At 34.5% G+C, this 14540-nt stretch overlaps 1 protein-coding gene across 1 annotated transcript; it reads left to right on the top strand.

The window, feature by feature from the left end:
• The first annotated feature begins 562 nt into the window (after nt 1-562).
• LOC149158848 (RING-H2 finger protein ATL13-like) lies at nt 563-1471 on the top strand. The gene is made up of 2 exons (XM_089434115.1): nt 563-629; nt 927-1471. The coding sequence occupies exons 1-2, from the start codon at nt 563-565 to the stop codon at nt 1469-1471; spliced, it is 612 nt and encodes a 203-aa protein (XP_089290241.1).
• Nucleotides 1472-14540: the final 13069 nt, after the last annotated feature.

A 14540-nucleotide genomic window follows, 5' to 3' on the forward strand; every position in this document is an offset into this window, starting at 1 on the left:
TATTAATATGCACAAGAGACAACAAAGGATAGTTAATAAAATATGATTTGAAAGTTTAAGGTAGAGAAATATTCTAGGAGTAGTCTACCTAGGCAGTAGAATGGCCCGCTTTCCGTCACCGGCTAGAAAATCGTTCGGCTCCGGCCACCGGGAAGGTCTCCGCCCTCCGCCACCCTGCCCTATCTCCGCCGCCCTCCTTCTTCGCTTCTAGGTAGACTACTCCTCAGTCAATCAGCTGACATTGTCGGGACACCTCTCCGTTACCGTCCGCTGCCAGTCAGTCAGCTTAGCTCGCCTCCGTTACCGTCCGCCGCCTGCATTAATGTTATCACGCTCAATTTCAATTTTGAACTACCGCCATACCCTCCCTCCCCTGCTTGCAGCACCTAGCAACCTGCATCTCAACATCCCCTACTTCCACACGCACACAGAACCACAGAAATCCCCTATTCACCGCACTGAGCATTTCCGGTGATCATCCTCAACTGTGGTCGAGCACCCTGTCCACCACCGAGCATTGACACAACAAACTCCACATCTTCAAGAATAGTGCGCTTTTCAGATGACCGGAATCTCCGAAAAGTCGCACTATAGCCTATTCCGTTTTCACAAGCAGAAGCAGCAAGGTGGTCAGTTTTCCCCTACAGTACTGCAACTTCCTCATTTTTCCCACCTCCTCAAGCTTATCCTTCTGACTTCAGTTCCCATCTTGTGAATCCACCATCCAAACAGCTCGATGATGACAACCAAATTAGCCCAAGCATTGTTCCGATAATTATAATCCGGACAGTACATTTTTTCTCTCTTTAGTCTTCACGTTTTAATCAGATACTTGACAAGAGCTCCCAATAGAGACTCCAACAGCTCAGGGGGCATAGGTGCAATCGAAGGGCAACTGCAGTAGTTGTTTCATCTCCATGACGCAGGGGTTGACCAGGCATTCAGTGATGCATTACCAGTCTTTCTATACAAAGCTGTCAAGGGACTCAAAGAAGGTTCGGATTGTGCAATTTGTCTGTATGAGTTTCAAGCAGAATATAAGATACGTTTGCTTCCCAAGTGCAGCCATGCTTTCCATTTAGAATCCATTGAGACCTGGTTGTTATCTCATTCCACTTTCCCATTGTGTAGAGAAAGTCTGCTGCAATATTTCTCAAATCTCCCCACTGCAGGTCCAGGCTTGAGATTTGAGTCAGGGGATGAAAATAGAGACAGAGAAGTTGAGGAACAATCCCATTTGCAGGACCATTTGGCATTTTGTGGAGATATACAACAAGTGGGGTTTAACCAGTTTCAATCTCAGGTCCCTCAAGGCCCAGAAGAGCCATGTAATCTTCAGGTGCATGATAACAACGAAAGGGGTAAGGTTATGGTAATGCCTATAAAACTTGGCAAATTTAGGAATATCGTAGATAGTAGAAAGAGTGAAACAGGAAATGTTCCAGGAAGTAGCAGGGACGTTCGGAGATGATACGTAGTCATAGCGGTTGCCCCTTGTAGAAGGCAAATGACCATTAGACTACTATTGACACCAGGGCATAAACATGCTTTCTCAGAATGCATACCACAATATGAAGAAATGAGCCACAACCAACTGACTCCTTCCCCGAACTTTGTCTCTGAGAGCAGAACATTAATCAAGGTCAATCAGTCCCATACATGGAGAGATGGAGATGCATTTGTGGATATAGATCTGGAAAGCGAGGGTCACAGGATGACTGAAATAAACGAGAGAAAGGTTGAGATCAGCAACAGTAACAAGTGGCGTAAAATGAATACAGGGGAACAACCAGGATCACTGGAGAAGTTGGGTCGTTCGAGGAGAGCTTTATCTTTCAGATTAGGTGTATTAGGTGATGTCAAACCTAGGAAACCGGGGCCAATAGATGCTCAATGTCTGAGATAGAATTATTTGCAGGATGGAAGGATGATGCCAGCCTTATAAGGGAGGCCAAGGCCAAGGCCAACTTGAATGTGTGTGAAGTTGTGAACCAATACCTGATAGGGAGAATTCTAGTACAGATTATACAACAAGCACCAGTGAGGCCACTGCATCTTTTGGGATGAGGACTGTCAATTGGTTAGTGGGTAGACAGAAACGAGCAGTTCCTCCATCTCCATCTGCAACATGGTATGTGGCAGAACAAAAGTGATTTGTATTAAAAACGAACATGTTTTGTCATTTTACTTTTTATCACCAAAAGAAGTTTCCATTCCTGCAACTGTCTCTCTTCTTGAAAGCCTTACTCCCAGTCAAAGCACTATTTATTACATATACTGTACATCAAATTTTCTATTCCAGTTATCTGAAAAATATTAAATATCTTTGTAGCTAATGATTTTAAGAAATTTGTTATATTGCCTTGAAGCACTATTTTTTAAATATATCAATGTATCATACATCAAATTTTCTATTCCAGTTAGCTGAAAAATATTAAATATGTTTGTATGTAATGCTTTAACAATTTTGTTATATTGCGTTGACTTAGATACTAAGTAGTCAGCCATATCATAGCTATTGTTGATTATTGAAGTGTATGCTTTGGTTGTTTAAAACATCTGAAAGTTATCCTCTTGTTTACTGCATGTAAAATTTGTTTACAGCAGGCTGAGGGCAGTGGAACGAGTTATACAAAAACATATATAGTGAGTAACAACCAAAATCCAATTTTCATAACCGTGGTCATTTATTTTTATGCGGTTTTGTACATTATAACAAATCTGCAAGTAAATGATATTAGTTTTTGAATTTAAATGTATGTTACTGTTTGAATTAAAATGAAGCAGGTTGTTTTTCATCATATTAGTGTAAAAAATGATTTTGTAGGGTCGTTTTAAATGAATTTAAATGAATTTGGTAAAAAAGTTGAATGTTGATAAGTCAAGCTATTAAGTTTAGAAGGAGAAATATTTGTTCAATTTATATATGGAAACAAACAAATATTGTATCTCAATATAAGAGTTGGTCTAGTGATAGATTAAAAATGAGATGTCAAAGAAGACGATTTGTTAGATAAACTATTAGTCATTCATGTTTGGGTAAAGAAAAGGTAATAAACAAGTTGTGGCAAAAATAAAGATGAAACATTGTCATATGTATGAGCAAGTAAGATAGAAGCAATTAGTTTAGTATGAAGATTTGAGTTGCTTATGAAACTTGTTGAGTTTGCCAAAAAAAAATGTAGTTATATTAAAGATGTTTTAGAGCATCACCAAAAAGGAGTGTATTGTAGGTTGATAGAACTTTGAGACAAAGCACATCAAAGCTATAAATGTAGATGCGAATTTTTGTAATTCTTTGTCTCAAAGATCCTATAAAATACACAAGATCACTCATGTTGCTACAACACGTCTTGGGCGTTCTCTTATTGTTGTTCTCAAGTTGTTCCTGTTGACTTTAGGAAACAACTCTTTAAGGCTAAATTCATAATGACTTGAAATTTCTTTTTGAAGGAGTCAAAATTCTTCTTTGATTTCCCTTTTCAACATCTTTGAATTCCTCTGTTCTAAAAGACAATACACCATTTTCCAAGTCCATATAATGCAAAATTCTTGCCAGTTTGTGTTTCAAGAGTTGTAGCACATGACGGAGTACAAAAAATATTACATGTATTGAGGACTCTACACAGATCACACTTGAAAAGAGGTGGCCAATTTGATCTCTAGAAACCAAATCAGTAATCCATGCATCAAGTAGGGGCCAAGGGGTGTAATACCTAGTTCCACACTCAATCGATCTCCACTTGTATTGATGCTTTGGGAAAGCAAGGATGTAGGGATGCGCTCTAGGCAAGCAGTGTGTTGCAGGGGATTCTGGTGGAGTTAGTATTGAACGCAGGATGCAGGGGAATTGAATTCAAATTGAGCACGGCCCGAAGTTGGTGAGTTAATGGTGCGGCAATGAGTTAGGAGCATTGACGAGTTAATGCATGCAACTAGACAGTAATGGAGCAGGCGACGGATGGTAACAGAGAGGGGTTCGTCAATGTTAGTGAACTGACTGACAATGTGAACTTGGTGCTGGAATAGTGCACTTTTCGAATGACCAGAATCTCTGAAAAGTCACACTACAACCTACTCCTAATATTATGTACAGATATCAAGTTACAGTGTTTGATGGTAAAACGGTCAATTACCACATAGTTTGTTTTTAGTTTAATCTTTATTTCATTATATAGTTTGTTTGTACTTTAATATTTATTTCATTATATAGAAGATATTATAAGTTTGAGTTGTGAAATATAATTATTTTGAATTATAAATTTGATTAATTGCTACGAAATTCTCTAAAGTTCACTGGACCTCAAAATTGTTCTTAAATTCACCAAATATCAACCATGATACAAATTATATATGTAATTTCCAAAAACTCTCATCTCAAAATGGACTCTGTTTTTATGTTAATGCTAATCTATATTTGACATTAAATACGGTATTGACCTTTTACAGCGTCACTCGTTCATGCAATTAGTGTATCATGTAGGCTCATAAAGCACATTTGGAGCACTTACTGAATAATTGGTTGTATTTCAAGAGATGTAAGCAATTATCAACATTCTTTTTGTGATTCCCTTGCTTTCTATAAGATAAATATATCAACAAATAAGACCAGCACAAAATTGCATTGGAAGGATTTAAAAATATTTTTCACAAGGCTCTGGAAAGTGTATGGAGCATTACAAAGACCTAAATGCATCACTAGAAACTTATAATGACTTCTATGTGTTCTGAAAGATGTATTTAGGATGTCTACCTCTCATCTTGACTTGGTGCTATACTAAACATAGATCAAGCTAGGTGAAAAACTTTGCTCCATGAGGTTCATTAAGGAGATTATCAATAACTAGAATGGGAAATCTGTCCTTGATTGTCAACTTAATGAGATCCCTAAAATTAGGGCACATGTGCCAAGTTCCTTCTTTCTTTAACACCATGATTACTGATGATGAGTAAGGGATTGTACTGGGACATATGATGGTTGCCTCCAATAGTTCTTGAATAATATTTTCTATTTCATTCTTTTTTGCAAAACGGTGTCGATAAGAACATACATTTGGTGGTTGACTTCCTAGAATCAAGGGAATTTTGTGGTCATGCTCTCGTCAAGAAAGGGTTAAACCCTCTATTTTCTCAAAGACTTGATGATTTTTTTCAAGGATCAATTGAAAATCTAGGTGGATTATTTTTTCATATTATCCGTGACTTGTATGGAATTAAATTGGACACTAATTCGTGAGTGGAATTTATTTAACAATATATCTATACAATGGGAGTTGGATATTTCAGCGAAGCCTGCCTAAAGCCCTTGAAGGGTGTGTGCATGTCCCTCTTTAGTGATGCTAATATAGAGTTCTTTGAAATCCATTGTGATTGGTCCCAACATGCATAGTCATTCTGCCCCCAATACTCTATAACAACCACCCATGTCAATGGAAAATAGATTTGTTTTGAGTTAATAATCTTCCAACTAGATTTTGAAGTTTCAACATATTCCCCCACATTTTATCGTACCTCCATTGGAAAATCATGACTTGAAAGTTTTGCACTAGGTGTACAAAACAATGGACTTTTTTCGAGACTCTCTTGTGAATGGAATTTTGAATACTTACAAAAGGACTATAACTCTCTGATGCTTGATGTGTCCTATGACTTTTGATGTTTGTGAAGTTGAAATATCTAATAATGTAGGAAAGGATATTACAGGTTCTTTAGGAGATAATGATGGTTCAATATTTACCTAATTCTAAGTGTTGGTGTCTTCAATTTGTAATATCAGTATCTCTTAAATGGTTATGTTTTCCATCAAGGCCTAAGTAATCATATCAATTTGAAAAAATTTATGTTATTTACACCTATGACCTAGAGCATATTTTTCATCACAATTGTAGTAGAGTCCACATCTTTTACAATATGTCATTTTTGTTGGAGACAAAATTTGTACCTTAAAGAGATGAATAAGGGTTTTGCATGGTGTATTACCTTGGGAAGGACAAGTGCAAGGAATGAAGATTGGTTTTCTTATTTGCACATTAATCACCATTTTGGCTTCTAGGTCCCTCTTGGGTGCTTCTAACCATATAGTAAGTTGTTGCATTCTAACTTGCACTCGAATCTCCTCCTAAGACCACTAGTGAACAATCTTTATTGAAGGCACTTGGTAAGTTATTGCTACTTGCTCAAAGGTTGTTGCAGATTTAATGGTTGATCTAGTTTTTTGTAACTGGCTAAGTCATGCCAAACAATGAGTATCCCTCTAGAAATGTGCATAAAAAACTTTCAGATGTCTCCTTGAATGTTGGTTCCTGATGTACTACAACAACAAGATATGCAATTGCCTTTTCTAGAGTTGGTTTCAAGTATCCTAGGGGACTTTCCATATACCCTAAGGTATGTGGAAGTGATATTCAATATACTTCTATTATCTAATGCGGTACTGCTCAAAGGAATACCACCAAAGGTTATAGAGGTTTCCAACAAGGTGAACCCATGTGTATTTCCAATGTGTATTCTTCCCCAACCACAATTTTACCCATTGAATGATAGATCATTGTGTTATTTAAAGAGGTTAGAATACACATCTAAAAAAGAATAAAAAAATTGAGATTGATAATCTTAGGAAAAATATCTTAATATCACCAAAAATAACTTGTGCAAAGTAAGATTTAAGGCTAAAAATGTAAAATAATCGCAACTTTCACTATATTTCTTAAATTAGTTATTATGACCCAAATATGAAATGTCAGAGCTTTGATGGATCTAATGACACTAGTTTCACTAAAATATGTGTTCTCTATCAAATACCACTAATTTGATTGAAATATGTGCTCTCTACAAAAAAAATATCCAATTTGTAAAATACAACCTTCACAAAAAAAGAAGAAGAAGAAGTAAAAAGTGTTAAAAAATTTATCAATTTTAAATTATGAATAACTTCACTTCTTGAACTCCATTTTAGATGATTTGTCAATAAGAATTTGATTCTTAGTTTATATTTTTTAAATTATACACAAAAAGTTTAAAAATTGACCTAAATGTTGTAATCCTTCTTTTTTCCATAAAAAATCAACAAAAATAAAATGAAATCTTCCACTTTCTATGCAATAATTCTTTCACTTCATGTTGAAGAAAGAGCTTTGCTACAATTTGTAATGTAATTCACATGAAATATAGTGCAAAACCAATGAACATATTAAAAGAAAGAGAGAGAGAGAGAGCCCCAAAAAGAAAAATCTCTTTGATAATAAAAATTACAAATCTATGTTCACTTGCTTCTTCAAGAGGGTAACCTTCAAAAGCAATTCTCAAAAAAACATTACACAACCTTCTATTCCATATATATATAAACGAACCCACTTATATTGAGAGCCTACTAATTGATTTGGATCTTATTAACGAAGAGGACCATACCATTTTTACAATGAGTGGCTATTAACTAACTATTTAATAGGCCTCACACACACACACATATATATGTGTGTGTGTGTGTGGACCCACTTATAATGAGAGTCTGCTAATTAATTTGGAGCTTATTAACAAAGAGGACCATACGATTTTTACGAGTGACTATTAACTAATTATTCAATAGGCCACAAACATTTTATTTTTTTACCATGGTGAATTGGTAACTTGTTCGAATAATGTAGGCGAGGCCCAAGATCAAACCTAGTGATTGCCACTATAACACCAAGAGTATATCCAACGACCCGTAAGACAAATATACCAAGAATTAATGACTTAGCAAGAGTCAAGACTCCATAACGGTTTGGGAGCTACTCCTTGGGCCTTATCACAAGGGGCTAAAGATGTTCCCCAATGGGATTTGGAACCAAGTGGAGGAGATAACATCCCATTGGGCCAACCACTTGGTCATCTCACGAGGAGACTAATAAGCCACATACATTAATAATGTATCAAAGTGAAGGGGTTAGGATAGGACTCTGTCATTCTTTATATGAATAAGTGCCTCCTTCAATACTCATATCTCGATTAGTGCCAGTATCCTAAGTGTTGGAAAATGTAACTAGTTTTTGTATTCATAATTGTCAATGTACTCAAGTCATTATGTATATCTTACGTTACAAGAAAAAAAGGAAAGAAAAATATAATTTCAAGCATGGGTTTTATGCTCCATTTTGTTGGTCAAACTAGGTCAAGCATGTTCTTAATGCTTCTAGGGTTTGTCATGTCAAAAGATTATTTTTCTTGAGTCAAGAGAGTCCTTTTCAATTATATAAGACCCGATTGGGAAAGTTGTAACATGTAAAATTTAATGATTTTGAGTCTAAAAAGTCCCATGATCCTCCAAGCACAAGTCAGCCCTAGTCAAGGACAAGTTGGCCTAGAGAGGCTCATTCTACCTCTTGGAAAGGCTATATATAGAAGGAACTTCAACCTCATTTGACACTCACACATTCAAGTTTGATCTGCAATAGAAGGAGGATGAAACAAGAGCAAAGAGACAAGGAAAGAAGGAGAAAAGCAAAGCGAAGGAAGAAGACTTTGATTTTGGTCTCTCTCTCACATGTGCAAATTAGGGTTTCTGTTATGCTGTAGGAAGGCCAAAAATTGCAGGCCGAAATTCTGAACTTACTGCAGGTCCGAATTTCTAAGATAGAGGGCTGAAATCTGTGATTGGAACATGTTTAAAGAGAGTTGACTCTTGTTGACTCGACGCTGATTTTTGTCATCTTGGAAAGGCTTTGTTAGAGGGTTGACTTGGTGCTTGGAGGAGGACTCGATCTTGGGTTTGGGTCTTGGTTTTCTCATTTGAAGCAGATTCTTTAAGGAGAGGAGATTTTTTTGGATTTTTCCCTTGGAGGGGTTTTTCCCTAGCTTGGAGCCTAATACTTGTGTTTATTATCTTTATTGTTTTCATTCTTGATAATTGTTTGATGAAAAGATCTAATAAAGAAACATAAGAAGATAACTAAAGTTCACAAGCAATTATTAAGGTTAAGGAGAATTTGAATTAATAGTTGCTCTACTACATTCTCCAACTCTAAGCACATGTTGGGTCACTAGGCCCCATTAATGAATGTGACAATGTCACTAGTCTCAAACCTCCTGACTACTTTCTCAGTACCTTCAAAACTTTAGTATTGGAATGCACTAAAGAAAGTAGCCCTTTGACACCTTGTTTCTCGGTTACAATTGAAACTTTCTATCCAAAAACCAAAATATTACCCCTTCAAAAATTTCTTCAGATAATTTTCCAACTATACTTCTAATACATCTTCAAAATAATTTACGAGTTATATTATTCTCTATTTAAATTATAAGATTAAAAAAAAACCAAAACTAAGATTCTTCCCTCAAAAAATAATCCTCTTCACCTATGTTAATTGATTTATACAACTAAAAAAATATAAAATATAAATTTTATTGGAAAAAATATCTCAAGATACCAAAATTATATATAAATCCTCGTCATATAATATACATCATCAATGTTTGAGTACAAACTTATTTATTTGCCAGATTTTACATCTAAATTCTCTTTAATTTGGTTGATTTACATGTTATATCTCATAGTTTGGCTTGTACATGTATTTTAGGGTGAGGGATTTTTTTTTTGTTTTGGTATTGAATTCCTAAATTGTGAGATGATAATATAGATACTTTGTTTCAATACATACTTTGATTAATGTTACCAAATAGATTGAGGTGTTTTATTAAGTTTGTATTATAAAATAAAATTTAATTTGAAAAAAAGATTTGTTCAAATTTGTCTAGTTTTTGTAAAATTTATGAAGAAATTTTGGATATTTTTTTGTTCGTTGCAAAATAGAATTTAGTCTTACAAGTTACAGTCATTAAATAAAAGATAAGACATGTCACTTTTGAGGAAGTTTTAAAATTATTGGAATTTTAAGATTAGGAATCATTACACCTTTTTTATCTTTGTGGCATTTTATTTAATTATGGGCTTCCATAGCATAATTCCACATGGAGGCTTTGATCACCCAAAGCTTGTTCACCATTTTAGACTCTTCTAAAGTTATACTCTTTTAAATTTGGAAGAATTGCAAGAGAGCCAAGCAAGCATGTTCATCTTATATGTATGGATCTTAAAAAACAAGGTTATTTTAAAAAACACAACAATTAATATTGGTATTTAAACTCCTGCAATTATGGCTCTTCAATATGAAACAAAAAAGAAAAGAAAAGAAAAGTCGAACACATTTTCTTTATAGTATTATCGAGTGGGTTTCTTTGATGGTACAACTCAAGAAAAAAGATATAGGGTTGGCGGTCTTCTCAAACTAGTAGGAAACAAGTCTTACCAATATAGAATTAGTATTAGAAAAAAGTACAAATTCAAAAGTCTAAATGATTGCTTGCTAGGCATTTATGTATCTTGCAAAATTAAAAAAATATAAGATGTTTTCAAATTGTTAGTGATTCCAAATGTGTGATAGATTGTTTCACAAGTACAACTCAGTTTGAGATCTTCAATTTGGATTGTCCTACCAATATAGAATTAGTATTGAAAAAAAGTACAAAGTCAAAAGTCTAAATGATTGCTTGCTAGGCATTTATGTATCTTGCCAACTTAAAAAAAAAAAGATGTTTTCAAATTCTTAGTGATTCCAAATGTACGATAGATTGATTTGCAGGTACAACCCAGTTTGAGGTCTTCAATTTGGATTACTGTAAATCAAGGATTCTAGAGATGAAGGAAAGTTTCAAGATTATTAGTTTTCATCATATTCATTGTAAATTGAACACAACATTGGACTCTTTATCTAAAAGGGCATTGTACTTGGTCACATGTTATCTATTTTATGAAGAATTTTATAGCTACATTTTTTAAAATGCAAGCACAATTGCTCTTTTTTAAGCCATAGTCTATTTGGTGTTCTATTTTGTCTTTTTGAAAGTGTTGATGGACATAAGAAATCTCAATCCTTGTTCCTGGCAAACACTTGGTCATCTACAATTTTGGATATAGCTTTTTTTGGGTTACTTGCTCATTAGTTTAGACCACTAAGGCTTCCTAGTTTTTGTCTATTTCCTGGACAGTTTTAGCTTTCTTTTTTAGTCTGGGTTGTGTATTACTATTAATACTTGTGGATAATTACATGTAAGTCTTATGCTTATGAAACTAGACTGAATATGTATGTGCTTTATTTGATTCTATGTAAATAACAATGAAGCCAATAACACAAATATATGTTTATGGGCCTACATCATTTTTAATGTGATAAGCTAATTGCATGAAAGAGTGATTGTAGTACTGTTTGGGTCACTTGATTATTAGTTTAGACCATGAAGGCTAAATGGTTTTTGTATATTTCCTAAACAATTTTGGCTTAGTTTATACCATTAAAGTTTGCTAGTTTTTGTATATTTCTTAGAAAGTTTTAACTTGCTTTTTGAACTTGGGTTGTGCATTACTATTAATACTGTCATTGTCTAGATAGTTACATCTAAGTTTTATGCTTATAAAGGTAAATTGAATATAAATGTACTTTATTTGATTCTATATAAATAACAATGAAGCTAATAACACAAATATGTTTATGAGCCTACATGATACACTAATTGCATGAACGAGTGACGCTATAAAAAGTCAATACCGTATTTAATGTCAAATATAGATTAGCATTAACATAAAAACAGAGTCCATTTTGAGATGAGAGTATTTGGAAATTACATATATAATTTGTATCATGGTTGATATTTGGTGAATTTAAGAACAATTTTGAGGTCCAGTGAACTTTAGAGAATTTCATAGCGATTAATCAAATTTATAATTCAAAATAATTATATTTCACAACTCAAACTTATAATATCTTCTATATAATGAAATAAATATTAAAGTACAAACAAACTATATAACGAAATAAAGATTAAACTAAAAACAAACTACGTGGTAATTAACCGTTTTACCATCAAACACTGTAACTTGATATCTGTACATAATATTAGGAGTAGGTTGTAGTGTGACTTTTCAGAGATTCTGGTCATTCGAAAAGTGCACTACTCCAACACCAAGTTCACATTGTCAGTCAGTTCGCTAACATTGATGAACCCCTCTCTGTTACCATCCGTCGCCTGCTCCATTACCGTCTAGTTGCATGAATTAACTTGTCGATGCTCCTAACTCATTGCCGCACCATTAACTCACCAACTTCGGGCCGCGCTATATTTGAATTCAATTCCCCTACATCCCGCGTTCAATACTAACTCCACCGAAATGCCCTGCAACACACAGCTTGCCTAGAGCGCACCCCTACATCCTTGCTTGCCCAAAGCATCAATACAAGTGGAGATCGATTGAGTGTGGAACTAGGTATTATACCCCTTGCCCCCTACTTGATGCATGGATTACTGATTTGGTTTCTAGAGATCAAATTGGCCACCTCTTTTCAAGTGTGATCTGTGTAGAGTCCTCAATACATGTAATATTTTTTGTACTCTGTCATATGCTACAACTCTTGAAACATAAACTGGCAAGCATTTTGCATTATATGGACTTGGGAAATGGTGTATTGTCTTTTAGAACGGAGGAATTCAAAGATGTTGAAAAGGGAAATCAAAGAAGAATTGTGACTCCTTCAAAAAGATATTTCAATTCATTATGAATTTAGCCTTAAAGAGTTGTTGCCTAAAGTCAATAGGAACAACTTGAGAACAACAATAAGAGAACACCCAAGACGTGTTGTAGCAACAAGAGTGATCTTGTGTATTTTATAGGATCTTTGAGACAAAGAATTACAAAAATTCGCATCTATATTTATAGCTTTGATGTGTTTTTTCTCAAAGTTCTATCAACCTACAATACACTCCTTTTTGGCGATGCTCTAAAACATCTTTAATATAACTACATTTTTGTTTTGGCAAACTCAACAAGTTTCATAAGCAACTCAAATCTTCATACTAAACTAATTACTTCTATCTTACTTGCTCATACATATGACAATGTTTCATCTTTATTTTTGCCACAACTTGTTTATTACCTTTTCTTTACCCAAACATGAACGACTAGTAGTTTATCTAACAAATCGTCTTCTTTAACATCTCATTTTTAATCTGTCACTAGACCAACTCTTATATTGACATACAATATTTGTTTGTTTCCATATATAAATTGAACAAATATTTCTCCTTCTAAACTTAATAGCTTGACTTCTCAACATTCAACTTTTTTACCAAATTCATTTAAATTCATTTAAAACGACCCTACAAAATCATTTTTTACACTAATATGATGAAAAACAACCTGCTTCATTTTAATTCAACGGTAACATACATTTAAATTCAAAAACTAATATCATTTACTTTCATATTTGTTATAATGTACAAAACCGCATAAAAATAAATGACCACGATTATGAAAATTGGATTTTCATTGTTACTCACTATATATGCTTTTGTATAACTCATTCCACTGCCCTCAGCCTGCTGTAAACAAATTTTACATGCAGTCAACAAGAGGATAACTTTCAAATGTTTTAAACAACCAAAGCATACACTTCAATAATCGACAATAGCTATGATATGGCTGACTACTTAGTATCTAAGTCAACGCAATATAACAAAATTGTTAAAGCATTACATACAAACATATTTAATATTTTTCAGCTAACTAGAATAGAAAATTTGATGTATGATACATTGATATATTTAAAAAATAGTGCTTCAAGGCAATATAACAAATTTCTTAAAATCATTAGCTACAAAGATATTTAATATTTTTCAGATAACTGGAATCGAAAATTTGATGTACAGTATATGTAATAAATAGTGCTTTGACAGAGAGTAAGGCTTTCAAGAAGAGAGATAGTTGCAGGAATGGAAACTTTTTTTGGTGATAAAAAGTAAAATGACAAAACATGTTCGTTTTTAATACAAATCACTTTTGTTCTGCCACATACCATATTGCAGATGCAGATGGAGGAACTGCTTGTTTTTGTCTACCCTCTAACCAATTGATAGTCCTCATCCCAAAAGTTGCAGTGGCCTCGCTGGTGCTTGTTGTATAATCTGTACTGGAATTCTCCCTATCAGGTATTGGTTCACAACTTAACACACATTCAAGTTGGCCTTGGCCTTGGCCTCCCTTATAAGGCTGGCATCATCCTTCCATCCTGCAAATACTTCTGTCTCAGACATTGAGCGTCTATTGGCCCCGGTTGCCTAGGTTTGACATCACCTAATACACCTAATCTGAAAGATAAAGCTCTCCTCGAACGACCCAACTTCTCCAGTCATCCTGGTTGTTCCCCTGTATTCATTTTACGCCACCTGTTACTGTTTTTGATCTCAACCTTTCTCTCGTTTACCTCAGTCATCCTGTGACCCTCACTTTCCAGATCTATATCCATAAATGCATCTCCATCTCTCCATGTATGCGACTGATTGACCTTGATTAATGTTCTGCTCTCAGAGACAAAGTCCGGGGAAGGAGTCAGTTGGTTGTGGCTCATTTCTGCATAGTGTGGTATGCATTCTGAGAAAGCATGTCTATGCCCTGGTGTCAATAGTAGTCTAATGGCCGTTTGCCTTCTACAAGGGGCAACCGCTATGACTACGTA

The sequence above is a fragment of the Pinus tabuliformis genome, chromosome 5_2 (assembly GCF_031772625.1).
Source record: "Pinus tabuliformis cultivar Carrire ecotype Pingquan chromosome 5_2, CPIR1, whole genome shotgun sequence".
NCBI classification, from domain to species: Eukaryota; Viridiplantae; Streptophyta; class Pinopsida; order Pinales; family Pinaceae; genus Pinus; species Pinus tabuliformis.

Excerpts from the sequence above, each read along its gene's own strand:
- LOC149158848 (XM_089434115.1), top strand. The coding sequence starts at position 563 with ATGACCGGAATCTCCGAAAAGTCGCACTATAGCCTATTCCGTTTTCAC. Across the intron at positions 630-926 it reads CAAGCAGAAGCAGCAAGGTG|GGGTTGACCAGGCATTCAGT; the intron begins GTCAGTTTTCCC and ends TCCATGACGCAG.